General features: G+C 48.5%; 1 protein-coding gene across 2 annotated transcripts in view; it reads right to left on the bottom strand.

Annotated features, from left to right (window-relative positions):
• LY86 (lymphocyte antigen 86) overlaps positions 1-23,639 on the bottom strand; it is a 52,390-nt gene extending 28,751 nt beyond the window's left edge. For both annotated transcript variants that reach the window (XM_045551637.1, XM_045551638.1), the window contains exon 1: positions 23,213-23,639. In XM_045551637.1, the coding sequence (XP_045407593.1) occupies positions 23,213-23,369 (157 nt within the window). In that variant the 5' untranslated portion in view covers positions 23,370-23,639. The remainder of the gene's footprint in view (positions 1-23,212) is intronic.
• Between the last annotated feature and the right edge of the window lie 1,000 nt (positions 23,640-24,639).

The following is a 24,639-nucleotide window of genomic DNA, read 5'->3' as shown; positions in this document are numbered from 1 at the left end:
GCATTCGACCAGAATGGGTGGGAAGAAAACAAAACCTCTGGCACAGCCTCTGGAATGCAGCTCCTCAGCAGAGGCTGGTGGGGGCCCCAGGGTGTGCTCCGTTGTGCCGCTGCTTGGTTTGGCCTCAGGCAGCCTGAATGCTTGGATGTGTGTCCCTGAGTCCTGACGTCTGGGACGCAGCTCCGTGTCCTGTGGCCTCTGTGTTGCTGGGGGTGGGGGCGGTTTGAGGTGCGTTGGGGGCAACTCTCATGTAACTGGTCCCATTTTCCACAGTCTGTAGCTTTGCTTAAGGTTTTTTTTTTTTTAAACTTTATATTTTGCAATAATATTTTCAGAGGAAGTAGCAAAAAGATACAGAGAGATTTCACGTGCCCTTCCAAACTTTATATTTTGAAATAATTATATTTTCACAGAAAGTTGCAGAGGTTTCAGGTGCCCTTCCCCGCCTTCCCCCACGGTGAGATCTTACATACAGGACAGTATCAAAGCTGAGCCGTTGCCATCGGTACAATCCACAGAGCTAATTTAGCTTTCACCAGTTTCATAGGCGCACATGTGAGTATGTGTGTGTGCACGTGCACGTGTCTGTGCTTACAGTTCTACTGCTTGGGTTAAAAACTGTCAGAAATTGGCCTTCCTTCTCCCACAGGAGGGTACAATTCTTACAGCAGAGTCACTGTGGCAGGGAGCTGACCCCCTCCAACCAGCCTTGCCATGCCCATGCCCACATGCAGCCCCAAGCTTGTCATGTCCTTCCTGCTATGTGAAGGTGGTCTCTCCCTCCTTCCCTTTCTCTTCTCCTCTCCTCCCCTCCCCTCCTCTCCCTTTCCTTCTCTCCCTCCCTCCCTCCTTCTCTCTCCCTCTTTCTTGCCCCCTCCCCTCTCTGCAGTACTTAGATCTGACTGCGTCCTGAGACCCAGGGCACTGAGCTTTCTTGCAACATACATTGACCTTCCTGGCTCATTCCCTGTAACCCACATTACTTTAAGAGCTGGTGTTGCTTCCTGCGTGTGCCGTTGGCAGAAACAGGCTGATGCCAGAAGAATACCAGCTATTACAAAGCTTGCTTCCAACAGGCAACAAAGGGCCCGTGGAGCCCTTTCCATCAGCGTGCGGCTTAGAGGCACCCGCAAGACTGGACTCTAACAGATAGTTTATGGAGGGAAGAAAACCTTGGGCAAACAGAATGTGAGTCAAACTGGTCTGCTTCTGGTTGTTTCCTGGAATAGTACTGGGTGGTTATTTAATAAAGGGGAGGTACATTAGGGTTCTCTAGAGAAACAGAATCACTTGGCACTTGGGATGGAGTGTCTGAGTGTGGTTGATGTAGTCCAGGGCGTAGCATCTTTCAGAATTCTTTTCCAAATGAAACAAAAATGACAAACACACCTTGCTTTTGACTTCTTCCTTTAGGTTGGCTGATTTAGAATTCTGCAAGCTTGTACTCTGTTTATCGTACAGGTCTACTTGGGCATGGATCTAAAAGTTTACCGTCTTGCATGGCTGTATTTTGACTGGAGTGTTTTAATTTGCTTGGATGAGTTGCTAGAATAACATTCCAGGGTCACGGTAGATCCCTAAAAGAGGATGATGCATAAGGCTCTAGTAAAATGCCACTGCTGGAAATTCCTGACCACCTCAGCACAAAATTAACTTTTGTTAATGTGTCCCTCCCACCTTGCACACCCCTTCCCTGCCTTTGTAAACAAAGGAATAACTTACAATGCAGCAGATGCATTCTAGCTATGTTTTTCTATTATTTCCTGATCTTTTCTTATTTCCACCTGTCCAGTCTTACTGCTGCAGAGAGCACAGCAAGGCTCCCTGATGGGTACTTATTTCAAACAATGGTAGTTCCACTCCCGTTCAAGTCCCTATGGCAGCCTTTCATCGGGAATTGACTCCCACATTTGCCACCTGTGTGTGATCTGCCTTCTGGTTTCTTCATCTCAGCTGTGTAGATGGTGTATTCAAAAGGCTTAAATGTAGTTCTTGATATCAAACACAACAAAAATGGAATGAACATGGTCACAATGGAATGTGTACGTTTGTAAAATGAGAGAGTGAGAACTCCGACACCCTGCGGATGGCCTGGTAACCTTGGAGAACGCGCTTTTGAGTGGGAAGGTGAGCTTGGGCTGCCCACCTGGAAATTCTGTATCCCCCACCTGTCTGCTTCTAGCTGCAAAAGAAATAGAATTCATTAATAACAGCCTTTTTATCGAGGGAAAAGGGATATGACCCCTGCACGGCCCTTTGGCCCCTGGATGCCACTCTCCCAGAGTGGCCTGGGTTTGGCTTCCATCAGCACAGGAGCAGAAGGCCTTTGTATCGTGACATGAGCAATTTAGAGACAATAAGAGATAAATGGCAATGAAGGTGAGCATCTGCTCAAAATGCCTTGCCAAATGTCTCGAGGAAATGATGACCCATCTGAGGCTGTTATGCCTGATCTTTTGCATCTTACGAGTAGATGGACAATGAGGACTGAGGGTGCAGTTTCATTGCGCATTGCCGAGAGGGTGCCATGATGCCCCCTAGCACAGGACCTCCCATGAGGGTGGGAGGAAACCAGAACCTGTGTTACGGGAGAGAGCGCATCCCAGGGGCTTGGGAGTGGGACGAGCAGCTTAGCTTCTCACTCATTTGCGTACAACCTGTGCTTGGGAGGATGAGGCCTTGGGGATACAAAGACAAATCAGAAACTGCTTCTGCTCTTATCTGAGTTATACTATGCCCATCATCTAACTATGAAAGTGCTCAACAAGGACACATGTGTACTCTAAACCTCTCATGTGTAGTCAACGCAAGTCAACAGTCTCCTGTGTGCAAAGCACATCTCCTAGGGACTCACCTACCTGGCCTAGGCCCTCTTCATTTTCAACACAATCTTAGTGACCATGACGATGACAGTATTTCTCCTCACAACAATACTTATCAACTGTCTACTATGCCACAGACGCTGGGCTGGGTGCTGTGGGGCCACAGTGGAGAGCAGGATTTCAACCAGGCCGGTTCACCCAGAGCCCTGCATCGGTTAAGTAGCGACCAAATTACCAGGGCGCCCCTAAGTCTAGAAGCATCAGGGGAACTTGCCTCCTGGGCTTGGTGTTGGTAATTGTTTAGCTTTCTGCTACCAGGCTGGAGCCAGTCCCTGTGGGATATGAAACTGGACGAAAGCCAATTCTGTTCTCACAATGGAAGGTCAGCCCCCAGAGCATGTTCCTCCACTGCTGATTGCATTCACGTCAGAAGACCTCTTCCAGGGGAGGGTGCTTGGCTTAGGAGCAGCGGGAGCTGTGGCACTGTTTGGTGACACCACGACACAAGTAGGATACACCTGTCACATTTCATTTCTGCATTCCCTACAAATCCGTCTCTTGGCAGGGGATGAGAACAGGACCATGATGTACAGGGTGGTTTACTTGACAAGTGTGTATGATGATCTCTGGGACTTTTCTTTCCATGCCGAAAATGCTGACAAGGAATTCTCATTGGCTTCTGAAGCCATGAGCTGAGAATGGTTAGAAGAAAAAGCTAAGGGGTCCCTGGCATTTGCTGTTGTGGAACATGACGGAGGAGTGAGTAGGGATTGTCCAACCGGCTGGGAGGCAACACCTGACAGCCAGTGTTTGCTCATGGGTAGAGCTGGGTTTGAAACACGTGTACCAGGAGGTCCTTGATGTGTTTGAATGGCGGATTCTCCCAGCAATCCTTCAGGTGGGCAGCGCATAAGGTGCTGACATCCTGCGCATGGTAAGGAAGAGGCTCAGATCTAAGGCAGCGAAGTGACTTCCTCGTGTTTCCACACTCAGCCTCCAGGGCTCTGAGCTGGTCTGGTTGTTGTGGCTGTCACCTCACATCAGACTGGCGCAAAGAAAGAAGCAGAGGTTTAGGTGGAGGAAGCAGGAGTCCAAGCAGGTGTGCCGGGCCCCGCTTCTCTTGGGCCTCAGGTTGTGTACAGGAAGGGACGAGACCAGCCGAGGTCCCGGTTTGCCCAGATCCTGAGCTGGGATTGCAGGGGTCGCTGGCTCTGCGGAGCCGCAGCTTTTCTCAACCCAGACGATGCTGGGATGGTACAGAGGAAAAAGCACTAGGAGTTCTGTGTGGGAATTAAGAAAAATAATGTCTATAAAGTATCTTGGCCAGTGCTAGGCACTCAGTAATTGGGCAAAAAAGTGGTGGATTCTGTTAAAAGGGCAATATTAGCTATTCTCATTGTAGTTGTAGAAAATGAAACCAATTTCCTTTTAAAATTTTCTTGTAAGAAATTATGTGACAGCACCCTAGATTTAAAATGAGTCAGTTAAGCTCAGTAGACATTTCTGAGACAGAACCTGGATGTCAGCCAGGGCCTCCCAGCCTGTGTGGTGTAAACAGGACTGAGCATAACCCCGTGACTGGGACGCTCTTTGCCACCCGTCCCCAAACGAGGCTGCGCGTTGGGGTCACTGGGAGAGTGCAGGGAAAGTGCCAGTGCCTGAGTCCCACCCCGACAGCCTGAAGGAAGGCGTGTGGTGCCACTTGGGCAGGGAGGGTTCCCAATGCTCCGCAGATGAGTCGACCCCCTGCCTTGTTTGAGGTCCCCTGTTGAAAGCCACAGCAAGTTCTTGCTAATTCTCTGGGTGTATGATCCTACAGGGGGGCTCCTGGGCCAACCTGGCATCACTGCAGGCCCAAAGTTCAACCCCTTCAGCCATTTCCTAAGAAATTCCCTTACAAACAGTTTCACAGGTTTTACAGAACTGATGAGGACTTAGGGGTTTTAGGGAGACAGCCCTCTTCCCCCAAGCGTTTGATGGCCAGCGGTCACTTTCCTGGCCCCTTCCCGCCCTCTCTTTTCATCTCTCTAACTCCTGTCTCCACCAAAACAACAAAATGCTCCCCTCATCTCTGTGCTGAGGAGTTGGACCCCCTGCCCCCTGCCCCATGGGGCCTCAGCGGCTGCCTGAGTGCTGCCAAGAATTCCTTCTAGAAAGGCAGGGCTGTGCCTAGGCAGGATTCCTGCAACAGCTAAGAGTGAGTTTTTCTATTTCGTTTCCTGACCATCAGCTCTCTGCCAAACACCATCCTGGGCACGAGGAGGTTTGAGATGGGGGGTCCAGAGACGAATAGGACAGAGCCTCGCTGTGGGGAGGATGCCACGCTCCACCTGGGAAGCCGTGGGGACCCAGGTGGGTGTGACAGTAGTGGTTGCATTTATAGCTCTTGTCACAAGCAGGTGCTGTTCTAAGCACTATATACATATATCAGCTCAAATCCCACAAAAGCCTTCAGAACTGATGCGATTATTAGAATGGAGGAAACTGAGGCAAAGAGCATTTAAGGAGATTGTGCAGGTCACAAATCTAGTGAGGGGCTGGAGTATGAGCCCGCACCGTCTGTCTCCAGAGTGTGGCTTTGCAGGCTCTTCCCTACCAACCTCAGGGCAGAGAGAACAACATGTACAAAAACTCTAAAGTCCCAAAGACTGTGTACTTTCTGGGAACTTCATATTTGCCAACAAAAGCTCTTTGTGAAATCAAGCCAGTTGCGCTTTTGTGGTGTTTATCTTAAATCATATAAATGCAATTGGTTCAGGTTCTTCCTTTGAAAGACTAGAGGTCAGAGGTGGGTGGTGTTTGCTTGGACATGCACAGACCTTAGAGGCCCTAGAATCACCTCTGGAAGCATCTTGGAAAAGCCAGAAAATTTCCTTTCCTCTATCGCTTAAAATGGTACCAGAAAGGTAGATTCCTGCGTTTTTCCTGTACACTTACAAACAGGGTACCAGCCTTGGTAAAACACCAGTTTCCATGGCTGTTGGGGTTAGGAAAAGTTTCCCCCATCATCACTGGCTCTCACCTTGCTGATAAGCTCAGACATTATCACCCTTTTATTGACTTTGCTAAACATCTGCCCACCACATGGAATTGAATTTCTATACCATTGATGCCCGCAGTTTGATATCAAAACCAGTTTATTCTTTACAATCATTTAATACACACACAGACACAAGCACATACACCCCACACACATACACACAAAAACAGAACCCCAGCCGTCTCTCACTTTGGCCTTCGAGGCTAACCAGTACAGGGCACTCTGTCTTGGTGTGTTCCTAGGTGGAGGAACTTCCACCTGACTCAGCAATTACATCAGGTGTCAGCTAACAATCACCTTTCCTCACTGAGCTTCCATTTCCTCACCTGTAAAAGGAGAACTGGGCATTATTTTAGGCTTCCTGCTTTCTTTTTGTGCCAGGCTTCTCAGATGCCCTAGGGACCAGGGCAATGCAGTCTAGACTCTGGGGTCTGGGGCCTGCATGGGCACAGAACAGGCAGGTGGGATGCAGAGCCTTAGGCTCAAGAGCCAGAGGCTGGGCCTTTCTTCCTTAACTTTTTAATTTGAAATAATGACAGACACAGGAAGTTGCACAAAGAGTACAGAGATGTCCTATGTATCCTTCTTCCATTTCCTCTCATAGTAACATCTTACAAACTGAGTATCAGAACCAAGACATTGTCATTGGTGGAATCTATAGATCCTATTCAGATTTTACCAGTTTTCACATGCAATTTTATTGCATGTAGACACCATCACAATCAAGATACAGATAAGTTTTGTCACTATAAAGGATCTCCTCTGTGCTGCCCTTTAATAATTTATGTGATTTGAGGTAAACATCACAAAAACACAACTGTCTTGATTTCACAAAGGGTTTTTGCTGGCAAACGTGAAGTTGAAGGACATTTGGCCAGTTTTTGGCTATTACAAAGGAAGCCGTTATGAGCATTCACGTGTAGGTTTTTGTAGGGACACAGTTTTCATTTATCTGGAATAAATGCCCAGGAGTGGGATTGCTGGGCCCTTTGGTGAGTACATGTTTAACTTTATAGGAAACTGCCCCCTGGTTTTCCAGGGTAGCTGTGTGTTTTGTAATTCCTACCAGCAACGTAGGAAAGATCCAGTGGGCAGGGTCCCTTCAAAAGAGAGACCTGCTAGAGAAGCTTGTTCCGTGGGGAGAAATTAGGAGGTGACAGGTCGTCCAATATGAGGTCAGCAACTTCCGTACCCACTCAGCCTGCGGGGATCTGGCAGGACTCCTCCGTGAAATGAGAAGGATGTCCCCAGGAATGACTGAAATCGCAGGTGCCACGGCTGACTGTTAACACCTGTCTAGGGGAGGGCAGCATGGATACCCGCGGCAGCTGGTGTCTTGGTTGCCCAGTGTCCTTTGCCAATGCTGCATTCAGGGCCCTAGAAGCAATCTTGGCCTGTAGGACAAGTGTTAATTCTTCTTTTTTTTTAAATTTTAACTTTTAATTGACACATAATCATTGTACATATTTATGGGTTTGTTTCCTAAATGCTTTCTAGTATGAGATCAGTGTAAGTTGTTTTTTTTCTTGCTCTCTGCAGACATGATAATGAATTGTCCACGGCTGTCTCCAATCCCCCTGCAGACCCGCAAGAGGAAAAAATCAATTTGCATTCTTCCTAGGAAGCAATCATCCTGTTGACAGAGCTGGCTCATACAGACCCTCCTTTTCCATGTTAGCGTGGTGCCGAGGGGACAGAGTGACACTGCTTCTGCATGTGGCCACCCCCAGGTGAAAAGCAGAGGAGTGTCCCCACCGAGAGGCACTCAGAGGAAGAGGAGGCGTGCAAGGAAGAGCGCCCGCTTGGTCTTCCTACAGAATGAGACCCCACGTCTCCAGGGCGTGGGGTCCTAGGCTTCCTAAAGATACCAGGGGCTTCTCAGAGACAGCACAGTGTACGGGACTGCCGACCGGGATGCCTTGCTGAAATCAGGGATGTTGAATTCCTCATTCCCAAAGCCAACTTGCCATTTCTCCCTGTTTCTCACAGCAGTGGGATGGGATAAGAATGGGCTTGCCGGAGGCCCTGGCTCTGAAGCAGCGATCTCCCTGGCAGGGAGGAGGGAGAGGTTTCTATGGGAAACTCCCCACTTGTCACTCCTGCAACATAGACCTTCCGGGAATAGGATCCCGTGCGCATGAATGATACACGACTGCAAGCTCTGACAGGTCGATGCCAGACGGGAAAAGTGGCAGCTGCCATGGCCTTGGCCCCTCTACCAGCAAAATAAACTCCTAAAAGAAGGAATCATTTCTCTGCCTCCTGTATCAACACATCCTAGTATTTCTCCTGATTAGAGGATCAAAAAACCACTTTTGTTAAAAATATGAAAAGAATTATATTGAAAGTCAACAAGCTGCTATGAAAAATAAGATGGGAAACTGGACTAAATGAGAAGATTGCACCTGTCGAATAACCACAGCCCTCCTGCCCTCCACGACCCCACGCACAAGCTAAACACAATGTGTGAGTTTATCTCCTGCGTCACGGCAAAAGCATCCAGAAGGTCTGGCTCAATACGTGCCCTTCTCTTTCACACCATTGTTGCAACCACTTGGATGTCGTTCAGCCTCTGCTTGCCATCTGTTCAGTCTGTTCAGAACGTACCACTCAAAAACTGTTACTGTGTATGAGAAGATTACTAGACAAAACTGATGAAACTGGAGCAAGTATCCTAAATACCTTTGCCTGGGCTTAAGCTTCAGAGAGGTGGGAAAAGCAAAGTCCTGGGCTGGGACCCATTCTCTGACACAGAAGACATAAATAACAGATGTTCACAACAGTTTGTAATTGCAAAAAATGGAAGGCAGCCTAAACATTTATCACCGGGAGAACGGACGCAGTTGTAGTTGAACATATAAGGATGTACTTTACCTCTGTGGAAATGGGTTCACTAAAGCGACACAAGCTAGCTCTCTCCTGGGATAATGTGTAACGATAAATTGGCCCTGAAATAAATTGTTAATTCAACTCCTATAATTCTAGTAATGCGTAGATTCGGTTTTTCTGTGGTAGACAGTCACACTGTATGCACTTGATAACATTTACTGTTTCCTCCTTTCAAATTCTTAAAACATTTTCTTTTTCTTATCTTGCTGTGCTGGTGAGGGCCTTCAATGCCATGTGGAACACAAACGGTGATGATGGCATTTTTGTGTCTTGATTTTGAAGGGACTGCTTCCAATGTTTTGCCATTAAATATAATGTTCATAATAGATCTATATTTCAGGTGTATTTCTTTAAAGAGCAGATAGATGACTTTTAAAATGCAATCTGGCACTCTGTTTTCTTTATGAGGCTTAGTCAATTTGTATGTATTAGAACCTCTGATATTTTTACAATTATTTGTCATATGATTTTGGGTTTTCTTTCTTTATGCTGTTTTTCTTTTAGATTTTTTTCTTTTAGTAGTTTGGCAATTATATATTATATTTTTAGTTTTGTAGTAGTTTTTTTTTTATCTTTTTTGCTTTGGTATGTATGTATGTATATATGTATATTTTTATTGTGGTGAAAAACACGTGACATTGAATTTACATCTTAATCATTTTCAAATTACAGTTCAGCTGCATTAAGTATATTCACTTTGTTGTGCAACAGATTTCTAGAACTTTTTCATTGTGCATCATTAACCATTATCTTTACACTCATCCCTGAAAAACACAAGGACAAGGACATCGGAATGCCTTATGTTCGGTCTGCAGCCCCTTCCTACACGTGCATGGTTTTAGCTGCATTACTCCCTCGTGTCGGGCACCATCTGCTACGGCCCCAGTGACCCTCCTGTGTGTGCACCTTTGTGTAATACCCCCCTCCCCCAGTGGTCCAGCGACTTGCCTCTACGCAACAGAACACAGCAAAAGTGTGGGATGCTGTTTCTGAGATTAGGCTACAAAAATACTGTGATGTCTGTCTTTCTCGCCCCCTTTTACCCTCTCTTTTTCAGGGCCCTCTCTCTGGGGGAAACGCATTACCGTGTTGCGGGGAGGCCCACATGGCAAGGAACTGGTCTCTGTGGCCAATAGCCACTGAGGACCTGAATCCCGCTAACAGCCACGTGAGCTAGCGTGGAAGGGGATCTTTCGCTGCCTTCCCTTTGCCCCATAATCACGTGAGTTTGGAAGCAGATCCTCCCTAAGCCAAGCCTGGGGATGACCAGAGCCCACCTCGATCACGCTGTGTCAGACACCCAACTAAGCCACACCCAGATTCCTGCTCCAGAGAAGAAAAACTGAGATGATGATGGCTGTTGTCTCATGATGCTAAGTTTTAGGGTAATCTGTTATGTAACAATAGAAATCGAATACATGCCTATTCCAAATTAAACAGTATCATCACCACATTCACTGATTGTTAAAATTTGCCAATTTTTTGCTTGCCGTTCCATGCTGCATCTCAGAATGTACTTACGGGATCATTCTATTTCTTTCTGAAGTATTATTTAAAGTTCTTTTCAGGGCAAACACTCTAGATTTTGTTTGTCCAAAGAGTCTTTAATGCACTGTTACTGTTGAATGACATTTAGCTGTACTGTATATAGAATTCTAGGTTGCTTGTTATTTTCTCTTTTCTCTGAGGGTATTACTGTTGCTATTTATAAATCTGCTGTCAGTCTGTGACTTCTTGTTAGGTAACTTCTCTTGCTACTTTTAGCAACTTTTTTCCTTTGGTGACTTGCGGTTTTATCCTCATTGGTTTAGTTGTAGGAATTCCTTTTATGAATCTGCATGAGAATTGCTGTGTTTACTGAACCTGAGATTCATGTCTTTCAAAGCTCTGGAAAATTTCTGGGATTTTTCTTCAGAAATTGCATTTCCCTCCATTTGTTCTATTTTCTTCTGTAGCCCATAGTTTTCATTTATTTATTTCTCTGTGATGATATATTTTGAGTAATATCTCCAGACATTTTGTCTATTTCATCATCTCTCTTCAGCTATATTAAAATTGGTGTTTTAACTTAACCACTTTTTATTTTAATAATTAAACATTTCATCTGAAAGAGCTTTAATTTATTCTTTTTTGAAACTCCCTGATCTTTTTTTGATATTATAGTTTTCCTCACTCATGTTTTGGATTCCCTATTTTATTTCTTTAAACAAGTCACACTTTCTTATTTTGTATTCTATACCTTACATTTCCAAAACCTATTATATTTAGAGATGTAATTCTACTGTTTGAGTTTTCTGCTAACTCTTCTTCATGGTGGATTATTTCCTTGTGATTTTAAATTTTGGATTTCGAGCTCATGGTTCAATCTTTAGAGATCCAGTGAAATGTGGATTGAGGGTGTGTGTCCCTCCGGAGACAAATATTTTCTTCTGCTAATATGCCTCAGATGTACCCAATCAAGAACCACCTTAATTGATTTCTAGGTTTGGGATTTTCTGAACCATAAAGGTAGTTACATACATCTGGGCCCCAAACCTAGATGATATTATGCCTAGATAATATGTCCCCTTGGAAGACTTATATTTATGTTCCCTAGGGATCAGGCAGAGTGAGATAAATTTTCTTGTTTTCTGTTTTGCATAAAATTGATTTTTTATTCCTTATCCACCTTTTTTTTAACCATGGCTATAATTCTTAGAAGGTTGTAGCTTCACGGAAGGATTGACTTTTCATCTAGCACAGTGCAGGGCACTGTTGCCAAACTCATGAACAGCCATTAAAGCCCACGTTCTGGTTGGTGGAGGCTGACAGGTGTTCTGAGGGCAGACGCACAGCTTCAGTGTCGGTTTTCCACTCTGCTTCTTTGGCTTTTGCTTTGCTTTGGCTCCTGGAAGCTTCCCATCATTTCTTACAAGTTCAGACATACATTGTGTCCATTATTTTCAGATATTTTATCGCAAGGCAGTTTTTCTTGATATGCAGACCGGAAGACTGCCCACTGCACCTGGTTTCCCTAGGTGTGCAGGTAATATTGTGTGGGCTGTCTTGGTCTCGCTTTCCCCAGTGTGCTGTTTATGAGTGCTTTCATGTATGTTCCAGATCCAAATTCACAAGGACGCTGTAGCAGGGTGCTATGGTCTGAATGTTTGTGTCCTCCCCAAATTCATCTGTTGAAACCTAATCCCCAATGCAGTCGTATTAAAAGGTGAGGACTTTAGGACACGAGTAGGTCACGAGGGCAGCACCCTCATGAGTGGGATTAGTGTCCTTATAAGAGAGATCTGAGGGAGTTCTTTGCCCTTTCCACACACGAGGACGGAGCCAGAAGGTGCCATCTACGAAGCTGCTTTCCAGAATTCTGAAGATCTACTTCCTCCGGAAGGAAGCTCTGCTGAGATCCTGAGATCAGGCAGTGTTTGCCTAGGAGCCTCCCGCTCGTGATGTTGGTCACTGGCTCTAAAACCTCAGGCGCATTTTTGTTAGGACACTTGATACTTGCTAGCAAGCCTGTGTTTGGTTCAACGGCTGGTTCAAATAAACCAATAGCCGGTGGCAATTTTCTCAGGTATTTTTTTAACATGTGCCACTTATTAACGCACAAATTGCCCTTTAATATAGTCACAACCAAAGCCAAGTGTGAGGCAGAAAAGCTATTGCTCACTCTGGACAAATGATCTTCCTGTCTGCTCTGCACCCTGCTTTGCTTCCAGACAGCTCAGTGTAGGTCACGCTAGAATTTATTCTCTGGAGACTTGAGGCTCCTGGTACTTCCCCTCTGGAACATCCTCTATCCAGTGACCCAGACGTGAGGCAGATGATCCCAATGGAGAGGGCTGGAAGGGTTTTGGCATTTATCTGATGGCCAAAGTCGGTTGTATGTAGCAAGCTTTTTTATAAACAGAGAAAAGATCAGAAGAAGCAGGCTCTGGCATCAAGTTTCCAGGCTTTAGGGGCCCAACTCACCTGTCTCATTTTTGCCAGGTGTCCTCTGTCATGGCCACTGGTTTACTAAAGGCTACTGGAGTCCTTAATGAGGATCCTATCACAGAGGAAGGCAGCCCTGTGTAAGCTCACTCCACACAAGTTCTTGCTTTCACTGCTCTATGAAAATACATCATTTCTATGTCAAGTTTGCACTAATAATAAATTTATAGAATTGTTGATCCTCTCAATATTATAGAGGAGGCTCCAAGAATCTTTTTTATATGCAAAGGGTCTTGGGCAAGAAGGGATGTGGGCAAAGCCTCTAAGAGGAGGACTTCCTAGAAAGAGGGTCCTTTGCCCTTGGGTGTGTGGGTGTGCAGGAGAGGATCTGGTTTTGGTTTTGTCGTATCTCTGACCTGAAATCAGGTGAGTCCACTTCACATGATGGTTTTCATGCTTGAAGAGGAAGCAGAGCTTGCCTGGGAGGGTCCTGTTGGCTTCTGCTGCTGACTGGTTTTGTGGCCATGGTTGGGACACACAGCCTTTCTGATTCAGAGGTTCCTCTTCTGAACAAGGGGGTGCTCGGCTTGGAGCCCTGAGGCTCAGTCTGGCCTGGACATGTCCCAATTCCGTAGGAGACCCCCAGTCTGCCCATAGCTGGGGACTGACAGAATACTGACGCGCCCTACGCAGGCTTGGGGAGGGGGCGTCCTGCGACAGCTGCCCCACACTTGGATGTTTCATCAGCAGCCACAAGGGCAGACGGTCAAAAACCAGTCGCTCAGCCTTACAGGACATCGAATTGATTGACACTTGAGAGCTGCTCGAGGCACCTCCCTCACGCCGGGCCTCCCTCCTCTCCACAGCCACTGGGAATTGGCCCAAAACCCAAGTCCTCTACGACTACACTGGTCACAGAATTGTAAACAGTCGGTCCCAGTGTGGCCTGTTATGCTCATCTCTGGCAGACAGGGGGCGGGTGGGGGTACAGGCCTTCTCTCCTCCCCTGGGCAGGGTGCGTGGTACTAACAGCAGCAGGCAGGTGCCGGGGATAGGAAGACAGCGCCCATCTCTCATGACCTGTCCTTGAGAACGACTGAGCAGGCACGTCGGGTGATAACAAAGATGGGAAGGAAATTGGGTCACGTCCTGAGGACTAGATGAGCACGGGGCCTGATTCTTAGTTATCTGGAGACTGAATGTGTCCATCCACATGGATAGAGCAGAGACAACTATGCAGTTTCCTCTATCTTTGTAAGTAAGTAGGAGTAAGGACAAAGAGTTGTGAATGAGCCAGATAGTCTCGGGAAAAACGGGACAGAAGGACGGATCAGCTCAGGTGGTCCATATAAGCCAGAAGGAAGTCATGTCAGCATGAGTGATCACACAGAAAATACGAGCACAAAGGCAGGGCAGTGCCATGTGATAAGACGACAAATTAGCTAAATGGAAAGACGAGCCTTAACTATGCAGGCAGAATCCATCACCTCCTCTAAACGACCCTTCTAATTATATGTTGAGGTGACGACCACGGGTGTAAGTTTCCGATGACGTTGCAGACCAGGTCAATACGTGATGATGGGAGGACAATGAGTTACAAGACAGGGACCCAGCAAACTTAACGGGCACATCATTCAAGGAAAAAGCAGCAGGGTAGTGGGATCCTTATGAAAAGAAAAGACTGAAATGCTCTTATATATGTGACAGGTGAAGTTTAAGTAAAGAGAGCTCACCTTGCTGACCGGCCACCAAGCCCAGAATCAATTAGTTGGTAACTCAAACCCCAGCTGATGTGAGTGATAGTTTTTAACATTAGTCTGGAATGTACCAGACAACTAGGAAAGTACCAAAATAAGTATTACTATTTAATATAACCTCAGGAAGGTATAAGGGTATAGGTCAGAATGTATTACTACAAAGATAATAAAGAAATAAGTTAAAATTCATGGTATCAACTTTTTGAAACCAGGTTAAGAAAAAGAATAATGAGGGAAATGACCTCGGTAATCTGCGTGTGCTCCATCTGCTTTTGAAGGTTTTTAAAGCAATTAAGAAAAATGTGTTGTATTTGATTAAATGCTTAAGACAATTCCATTAATAAATTTGTGGCCAATGTATACATGTCTGCAAAAAAATTGATTTGTTACATTTACAAAGTTTTGATTTATTAGTTGTGTAAGTAGCGTGTAATTGTTTAAAAATCCAGTATAAGAAGATCGAATTGAGCTTGAAAACATACAGCGAAGCCCTTTCACTGAGAAAGACCCAGCCGTGGGGAAGCCGGCACAGGGAATGCAGATGATCCTGCTTTGGGTTTCTCACCGGGGCTGGTATAATTTCCATCGGGCCAGAAGGGAGGCACCAGGTTTCAAATAAGGAGCCCTTTGAAGGCCGTGGCTGAGCAGGCAGCCTGTGTGAGTCTCAGACTGCAAATTGTGCTTGGAAAGGCCAGTGGGGATTTCTGGGCCAAGAACTCTTTGCCTTTTCCTCCTGGCCATTGGGTTGGTGACAACTCGCTTCTGTCCTGAAGGCAGAGGGCACTGGAGGGAAACTGCCTCGGAATTTCAAGAAGGGACTCACAACGGTGCCTTCTTGGATCCCACACGACGGCTGGCAGGTGCCAACTTGCACGCTGCCCACCACTCACGAATCACCCGTCAGCCTCACACAGCAGGACGTGCAAACCCTTGCTTCCTGGCAGGCACCAGCATACGTCTTCCACTTCCAGAACAAAGCTACGGGGTCAAAGGCCTGGGACAGTACCTTACAAGGCATCGCAGAAAGGGAACGAACACCAACCTCGATGGCACACATGTCCTGAGCAGGTCACCCTTTTCTTCCAGTGAAAAGCCCTGCCCTGTTGTTGGGGTTCTAGAGGGAGCACCGCCTGCCCGCACTCCGCTCCCAGCCCTGCCCTGCTCTGTGCCTTCCCACACTGGGCGCACTGCATGGATGGCCTCTGCCAGCCCCAGCCAGGCCCTGTGTTTCGGGGAGCCTGCTGCTGTCGGGCTCTCCCGGGTGCGCCAGCCGCACAGCCCGAGCTGCGAATGGCTCTTTCACCTTCACTTTCCTCGGCTCCTGGGGAAAAGGAAGCTGCTCTGGTCCACACTGTCCCTCATGCAGGCCTGGGTCTGAAGCCATGCCCAGGATCTCAGTCACCATTGCTTTGGGAATGTGTCACCTATGCTGTAGTTTCTACAAAATAATAGCTGTGGGGCTGGAGGACAGCAGCCCCCTCTGAAGATTCTCCTCCCAGAACGAGGGGAGCTGCCGTCTGGCTAACCCATGAGGGTGGGGAGAGCAGCAAACAGCCCTGGGAGGCATTTCCTGCCTGCAGAAGGCATCTCTTGGAACCACAGACTCTTGGCTTTTTTCCCTCTCTACATCCCTATTCACTGAGTCCCTTAGCATCACCTTTCAAAAGTGTTTGGGGGTTTGGAGATTGGGCTGTGAAATGTTCCCCCTAATGGAAACCCAGAGGACCCCGGTGCTGTGGTCTCAGAAACACGTCCACGTGGGTCACTTCCCTTCCAGCTCCATTCGCTTTCATTTCGCATGTTAAAAATCTGCACTGCAACTTTGACATTTTTTGTTTCTTTATCAACTTCCTGTTTTCAATTTGGGCCACGAGGCCCCACCCTGCTCGACCAGTGAGCTGTCCAATCCCGCACACCCAGCGCTGTCCCTTTGAAATTCCTTCTTTGTCTCTGTAGCTGTTTCTGCTTCCCTAATTGTACTTTGATCTCCCTGTTAATCTGGGAAACAAGTGAAGGGAGAAATCACTGTCTGTGTGCAGTATGTGAAAGTATTGTTAAATGACTATATGGCCTGTGACGTTCTTCTTTCCTTTTTGATGTTGTTGTTTCTTTTGTATTTGTTTTATGCTCCATTTACCTTAGAGTTATTAGATTTTGAGGAAAGTAGTTTTTTCCCCATCTCTTTTCTCCCAGGGCAGCTTTAAAAAATTTGTCTATGAACACTTTATCAATATGCCTTGCTTGTTTGCTCTGCCACACGGCTAGGGCATTTGCAGCTCGCCCTGTATTTTGGTCAAGACGTTGCCGGCATCGTTTTGCATTCTCAAAGTCTGATTAATTGTCCTGTTTGACTACCTTGATGGATTATTCAGATGCGCATGACCCGATTTAGACTTTGTAATTAAGAGAATTTTTGGAGGTCAGATAAAGTGCCCACCCTGTAGCAAACTTCAGAAACATGTGAAGCCTATTCAGGCAGATGTGGACGAGGCCGACTGTCTTCAAGGAGAGGAGAGCAGGTGCTGATTGCGTGTTGGAAGCATGGTGACCAGATGCCATGGTAACCTGACCCCGGAAGCTCCCAGGGGCTTGCCGGGGACCCTTAGGGACCACCCACAGCCCTCAGCACACTGCTAGGATGGGGCTCCCCGCCCCCTCCTGCTCACCAACTGCTCCGCAGAGGGCACTGTTGTTGGGTGTGGGAAATAGGGCTACCCCAGGAAATAAGTGAGCCACCTGCACAGGGCTCTGACCATAAAATAGGCTGTTCTTAATGGTAAGAGAATGGCCCTGCATTTGCCTCTTTTAATTTGGGAGATGTCATTTCTAGACACCACCTTGCAACAAAAAACTTTGTACACACGGCTGGAAAATGTAGCTGTGGCTCCTTTTCCTTTGCGGCTGCTGCAGATTTACGATGGAGACTTGGGAAGAGACAAACTGGCCTGGCTCTGAATGTGCATAGGAGAGGGAGGCTGGGGACAGAAGGGGCACAACTTTCACCAGAAGATGAATCTCTCCCCTCCTCCTCCTCCCCTCCTTGTCTTCCTCCTCTTCTCCTCCTTTCCTCTTCTTCTTCCTCACCTCTTGCCTCCTTCTCCCCTCCTCCCCTCCTCTTCCTCTTCTACCACCTCCTCTCCCTTCCCCCTCCTTCTCCTACATTTTCCCTCCTCTTCTTCCACCTCCTTCTCCCCCTTTCTCCTCTTCTTTCCCCTCTTCCTCCTCCTCCTTCCCTCCTCCTCCTACTCCTTCTTTTGCTAGTCCACATGCTGCTTTGGGTTTCCCCTTTTTACCCAAAGACTTATGTTCTTAGCCACGTCTTCTCCCTGGCCTCCCCTCTGTCCCTGGGATCAGACGGTCGGATCCCTGTTGGAACCCCACGCTACAGCTTTAGGTCACTGGGCGAGAAGTCAGGATGCTTAGGTTTATAGCACAGCTCAGGGATGTTACTTTATCCAAATACTGAATGTGTCCGTATGTTTCAGTTTCTATATCCGAAAAATGGAGATGAACACCCTACCTACCCACCCCACAGGGCTGTTCGTAGGGATTAAATGAGGCCGTACCCATGGAAGGACCTTATCCTTCCCTTGTAAAATGGCAAGCGGAAGGGAGAGATTATTCTGGCGATGACGGTTCTCTGAAGGGATCCTCCGCATTCCCTGCAGTCCTGGCGGCTTTGCCATCAGGTTCACTTGTCCGTGCTGCCCCTTTTTGGCTAGAATCGTCTGGAAGACCCGGAACTTGAGGCTGTGATCTTGTGAAGACCTTGAAAGATTCCTTCCTCCCCTTGACTGGGGATCATCAAACCTTTTCCACGAGGTTCCAGATGGCTAACAGGTCAGGCTCTGTGGGCACGAGGGCACAGTCACGCTGGGCGGCTCTGCCCTGCAGCACCAGAGCCGCCGTCACCAACACAGAACGAGCACAGCCGTGCTCTGACAAAACTTCATCTATGTTTCCAGACATATTTGTGTTAACAAAACCCTTTATTTATGGACAGAGAAATTTGAATTTCATATCATTTCCATGTGTCATAAATATTACTCTTCTTTTGAATTTTTTAATTATTTAAAAGTGTAAAAACTCTTCCTAGCTCATGGACCATTCACAAACAGGCAGTTTTTTTGCCCGAGGGCTATAGTTTGCAGGCACCTGCCCTGCACTGTTCCCGGGAGCCACTCCTATGGCCAGGTACACTGCGAGTAGCAGAGAAACCGAAAGGGGACATAAAGGCACGTAGGCACGTGCCACAGGTCCTCCTCTGCCCTGCTGGCGGCAAAGCATGTGAAATGACGACGCTGGGGTCTACCCTCAAGGCTCTCGCCAGGGAATTTAACTCAGATCTCTGCTATCCAACCCTTATCAGAAACCCAGTAACAAACCCCTCAACGACAGCGACGACAATAATACGTGCGGAGCATTGCCTGAAGGACACGCAGCTCGTCCATTCTTATACACAGTCTAACGTTCTCCCTCAAATAAGCCAGAACTGTGAGTGCTGCATTCATGGCAGGTTCTACAGAACCTACCCTGATTCTGGGCTCTTGGTCTGCCCCAAGGAGCACCGTGAGAAACCGCGGGTGTGAGTCGCTGCGGCATCTCCTGCAGAGACTCCGTCCGGGATGTCATCTACTCCAGGGAGAAATCCCCCTCCTGGCTCAGCCCAGCACCAGGAAAAGCTGGACATCTTAAAAACTGGTTGTATTTTAGAAACAGTGTCATTTCCTTGTTCGATTTGGCTTCAAGGACGCTCACAGTCAAATATACCTCTAGCAATTGTAAAGTACCTCACAAAGTCAGCAGCAGCGAAGATTTACTGAGCATGTAGTATGTGCTGAGCACTGTTCGTGTGATCCACACACAGCTCTGTGACGTAGGTGAAGCATTCTCCTTGCGACATTTGGCTGAACAGCGACCCCCAGAGATGCCCACATCTTAGTCCCCAGAACCTGTGAATGTTGCCGTGCATGGCAAAGGGACTTTGCGGATGCGATTAAGGATCCTGCGCTGGGGAGATGACGCTAACCACAAGTGTCCTGGTGGAAAGGAAGCAGAGGGAGGTTTGACACAGAGCAAGAGAGCCGGGTGACGAGGGTGCCGTGCTGCTGGCCTTGGTGACAGAGGAAGAGGCGTTGAGCCGGGAATGCAGCTGTATATGCTGGAGAACACGAGGAAACAGAATCTCCCCTAGAGCTTCTGAGGGAGCCAGGCCCTGCCAACACCTTGACCCCATGAGACTAATTTCGGACTCCTAACCCCCAGAACTCCTAGAGAATAAATGTGTGTTATTTTAAACCACCAAATAGAAAGTTGTTACAACAGCAAAAGGAAACTAACACACCCACTTTACAAACAAGAATGTGAGACCTAGAGAGTATTGCCCCAGGGTTTGAATGAGGTTTGCTGACTGCAGATCCGAAGTCCTTATGCTTCACACTGCCTCATCTGTTACGTGGGTCCCGACCTCTGCTGCCTTATGATTCCCCTAGTCAGTTAGGACGAGTGCATCAAATTGTCACAGACCAGAGCTGGGGGATGTTAAACAATCCACACGATTTCTCCCAGTCCTGGAAGCTGGGAAACTGAGGCCAGGGTGCCAGCAGGGGTGGGGTCTTGGGGAGGGCTCACTTCCTAGCTTACAACGGCCGCCTTCTTATTGTGTCCTCTCCTGGTGGAAGGACAGGGAGACCTCTGGCCTCTCCTCATAGGGGCACTAATCCCATTTATGAAGGCTCCGCCCTCATGACCTAATCACCTCCTAACGGCCTCACCTCCTAATACTATCACATGGGCATCAGGGTTTAACAGAAATTTTGAGGGGACACAAACATTCAGTCCATACACTTTCCCTTACCCTTCCCTTCACCCCGCGTCTCCTGCTACTGCCTGTTTCCTCTTCCAGTCCTGGGTGTGTCTGCAATCAACCTCACATCTGTGTGTACAAGAAGCAGCACACAGTCAACACATGGGTGGGCATTTGTGCCATGTGCATGGGGTCCCCGGGAATTGTCTTGTGGCTTGGTGAAGGCAAAGCCCCTGACCGCATGTGTTCCCTATTTTGCTTTGGTAAAGACTGCAGTTCTCTTCTTTCCTGAAGCACGAACAGTTGGCTGGGGCAGGACTTCTGCTTTTGCAGAAAATTATGCTCACTTCCTGGTTGGTATTCAGAGCCCAGTACTGCTTATGAGCTTCCTTCTTTCTCCCAAGGATATTAAGGCTGTCAAAATGATGCCAGCTCAGACTGTCGTTGTTTCTTTCCTGAGTTATTGCTCCTCATGGTTATAAACCTTGTTTCCAGCCTCAAATAGCTCCTGATCCAATACCCAGGCTCTATGCATGACCTGAGGGATCTTTCCAAAATGCAGCCACACTCCTTGCCAAAGGCAGGCAGCCCGCCCTGTCTGGGGCAGCCCACCCTGTCTGGGGCTTTGCCCGTACTTCCCCCCCATCTCTCACCCCTGTGTTTCCAGCCCTTCCACAGGTCCCCAAACTCTATGCCTGGTCACATCTCCCTGCTTTCCTGCATTCCACGTTCTCCACCCAAGCTCTCTTCCCCTCGCCCCTCCTTACTCATCCTTGCCTGCTTACAAAGCTCTAGAGCAGGGAGATTTGCAGCGTGGGCTCTGGAGTCAGGCAGGCTGGGGATCAATTTGTTTCAATTCCATAAACACAATACTTAATGCTTTGCCTTCTCTGTGCCCCCAGGGATGCAATTCTGCCACTATTAGCTGTGTGGCCTTGGAAAAGTCACCTAATGTCTCTAACCTTCAGTTTTACACATCTACCATGTAAGAATGATGTTTATAAAAGCACTGAAGCGTGGTGCCTGCCACCAACAGAAGATGTTATCATTACTATTTTTGTTAGTCTTTAAGCTTCATCTTAGGCTGGGCGACTCCTTCTCCGACAGACTCTGATGCCAACCTCAGCCTCTTGTGCTCACCGTGTCCCCCGGTGCACAGCGCCTGCCTCTGCTACAGCCCTTCTCACAGGCTCTTGCCCTGGTGTGTCACTGTCTGACCCACCCACTACTCTTGGACAAGAACAGCAACTCTGCATTCCCTTATTCCCAGTGCCCGGAGCAGGCTTGCCTGGGACTTCGGCTGACTCCGTGGAGCAGCTCCCCTCGGAGCCAAGAGCTGGTCCCAGATGGGTGGGCAATGTCTCTGCTCTTTCCCGGATGTGCCCAGTCCTTATGCCTCTGCTGGTCGTGGGCCGTGACTCGAGAAGATGTGCCAGGCTTGGCTGCAGGCTGAGGATGAGTCTGGAGGCAAACCAGCCCCGGCAACCTTTTATGCAAGGATGAATTGGAAACACAAACCCTGAGCATTCATCACAAGTCTTGCTTCCCACCCTGCACCTAAAATGAATGGGACGCCAGCGGGAAAGGGTGAGTAATGAGAGTGGCACTTCCAGCACTGGCCATTCATCCTCTTTAGTTATTTTTTACTTTTTTTTGTACACCTCAATGTTCCTTCTTTTTAAAGGAGTGAAGCCACGTCGGGCAAACGGCCCTGGTGACCAGCTCCTTGGGTGGCAGTTGCGGGATCCGCTGTTTGCTCAAGTGCCACGTCTTCACTACGCCCCGGCCACTCAGATGCGTCATCTGCAGCTCCTTCCCCCTCGGACAGTTCAAACAGCCTCTCTCCATTTCCCTCCAAGTGGCAGATTTCACAGCCAGTCCCTCTGGCCTCCACTCAAGATGTGACCGAGCCTGGATTCCTCTCTTCCCAGCCTGTCAGGGGCTGGGTCGTGTCCCGCGCACACCAATTTATATGTTGAAGTCAGAGGGCAACTGTATTTGGAGATGGCGGCTTTAAAGAGATGATTAAGTTAAAATGAGGCCGTGATAGGGGCCCTAATCTGGTCGGACGGCTGTCCCTATAAGAAGGGAGGTGCGGACACAGACGCAGGCAGAGGGACGACCGTGTGAGGACGTGGGAGAAGACGGCTCTCTGTGGGCCAAGACGAGAGGCCACAGGAAAACCAACCCTGCCAACGCCTTGATTGTGGATTTCCAACCTTCAGAACCGTGTGAAAATAAACCTGCACTGCTGAAGCCACCTGCGCTGCGGTACTTTGTCGTGGTGGCCCAGGCACACCGGCACCCGCCTCACGGGGGTGGTTCTGACCTGCTCTCTGCAGTTTGCTGCATTCTCTCCGCTGAATTGCAGCTTTCCTGTTGGCACATCAGTGTGCCCACTGGGGTCACAGCCACGTCTCACGCACTTTTGTCATCTCCCGTGCTAGAGAAAACCCTGACGGTGACAGCCGCACCTGCAGTGTCTGCAGAAGCCCTGAGTGACACTGACACAGCAGCTCTGGAAGTGTCCGAAAGAGGACAGGAAGCTTCTCTTTGGCAGAAGCGATCTTTTCACTCCACTGGCAAACTACGTCCACTGGACGGGAAGCCCAGGCCTACAGTCTGGGGGGAAGGCCCTTATTGGAGGCATATTTTCCTAATTTTCAACTGGTGAGGCTTCACGATTTGGTAGATTCATCGATCATTTTGTTCTTTTTGGGCTCTGTGGTATTAGCAAATTGCTGTCCTCTTTGTCACTCGCATGAGGATCCCTCCTGTCCACGTCCAGGCCCATCCTCTACCCCCACGCCTCCCCCCAAGAGCTCCCATGGCCCTCCCAGACCCGCTGCAGGTGGCGAAAGTGCTGGGCTGCTGGTCCCCTCTCCCCACCCCCACCCCAACTAAGCACTCAAACAGCCCACATCTGTGGGCCTTAGTTTTCCCACACACATATGGATGTTTCAAAAGCCCTTACCGCAACTCTGGTAGAGCACTTCCAAGCCCCCCTCCCTGCAGGCCAGGTGTGTGGGCCAGGCTTCCCTGCGGCCGTCACCGTAACCGCTGTTGCTGCTGCCGCTGCTGCCGGGAGAAGTCAGAGTCCAGATGAGGAGGACAGCTGTGAAACCCTTCATGGCGAGGCCTGCGTGGGACCAACAGAAAAGCAAGCGGCCCAATAAAAAGATCTCAAAGTCTCTTCCTCCCCTCTCATGAAGGGGGTGGCATGTTCAGTTTCACTTCCCAAATTTTAGGCTCCCGGGGAACCACTGTCAGAAGCAAAATGCAGTGAGCAAAGGCATTTACTGTTCCCCCAGGACCTTGAATCGACGGAGTCTGGTTTGCATGTTGACTTTCTGCTTTCGCAGGGAGAGCACCAGCAAGTGGTACATGAACTTACGCCTGGGCCCCAAGAACAGCCCTGCTTTGAGCCCCCACCCCTGGGTGAAGCCGTAAACTCACAAAGACAAACCACAGGCCACCACGTGTTTTCTATCAGCAGCCCCTCTGTCTCTGCAAGCTTCTGACGCGGGCTGAGGACCAGAGACCCAGCTGGGGCTGGCAGACAGCGTTTGGCATTTTTTTTTTTTTTTTTGAGACAAAGTCTCACTCTCTTGCCCGGGCTAGAGTGAGTGCCGTGGCGTCAGCCTAGCTCACAGCAACCTCAAACTCCTGGGCTTAAGCGATCCTACTGCCTCAGCCTCCCCAGTAGCTGAGACTACAGGCATGCGCCACCATGCCCGGCTAATTTTTTTTTCTATATATATTTTTTAGTTGGCCAGGTAATTTCTTTCTAATTTTTTTTTAGTAGAGACGGGGTCTTGCTCTTGCTGAGGCTGGTCTCGAACTCCTGACCTCGAGCAATCCACCCGCCTCGGCCTCCCAGAGTGCTAGGATTACAGGCGTGAGCCACCGCACCCGGCCCTGTTTGGCTTTTTGAGGATGGCAGAATGACATTTGGAATCTGGAATGAGGCTTTTGAACAGTTGTCCTTTTTCTCTCCTCTGGTTTTGGCTCCACTCTTAGGGCTGGGGTGCAGCAGTGAAGTGTCCCGCTGAGAGCAGGACCTTGTTTGGGGAGCAGCAGATGTGGTCTCTGAAGATGAGATGGAGGGAGTAGCCCTGGGCAGTGAGCCCTGTTCTGCTTCCGAGTTTGGCTTGGTGGAAGGAGCAGGGAGGGGGAGAAGGCAGGGCCTCCCTGTAAGGCTGGTCTAATGGTTTTGTTGGTGGTGGTCATCGATGTCACATCCCACTTTCTTTTCAAAACCAAGATTTGTCCTTTTTCCATGTATCTTTGTTGTCTGGCTTCAGAACAGCAAGGTCTCTCAACCCCACTCCCCACCCTGCCGCCACTCCACCTCAGTCTAAGAGAACCAGAGTCGGGGCCGAGACCAGCAGATTTCGGGAG

This window comes from Lemur catta, chromosome 5 (assembly GCF_020740605.2).
Source record: "Lemur catta isolate mLemCat1 chromosome 5, mLemCat1.pri, whole genome shotgun sequence".
NCBI classification, from domain to species: Eukaryota; Metazoa; Chordata; class Mammalia; order Primates; family Lemuridae; genus Lemur; species Lemur catta.
This window is presented reverse-complemented; position numbering and strand designations above follow the sequence as displayed.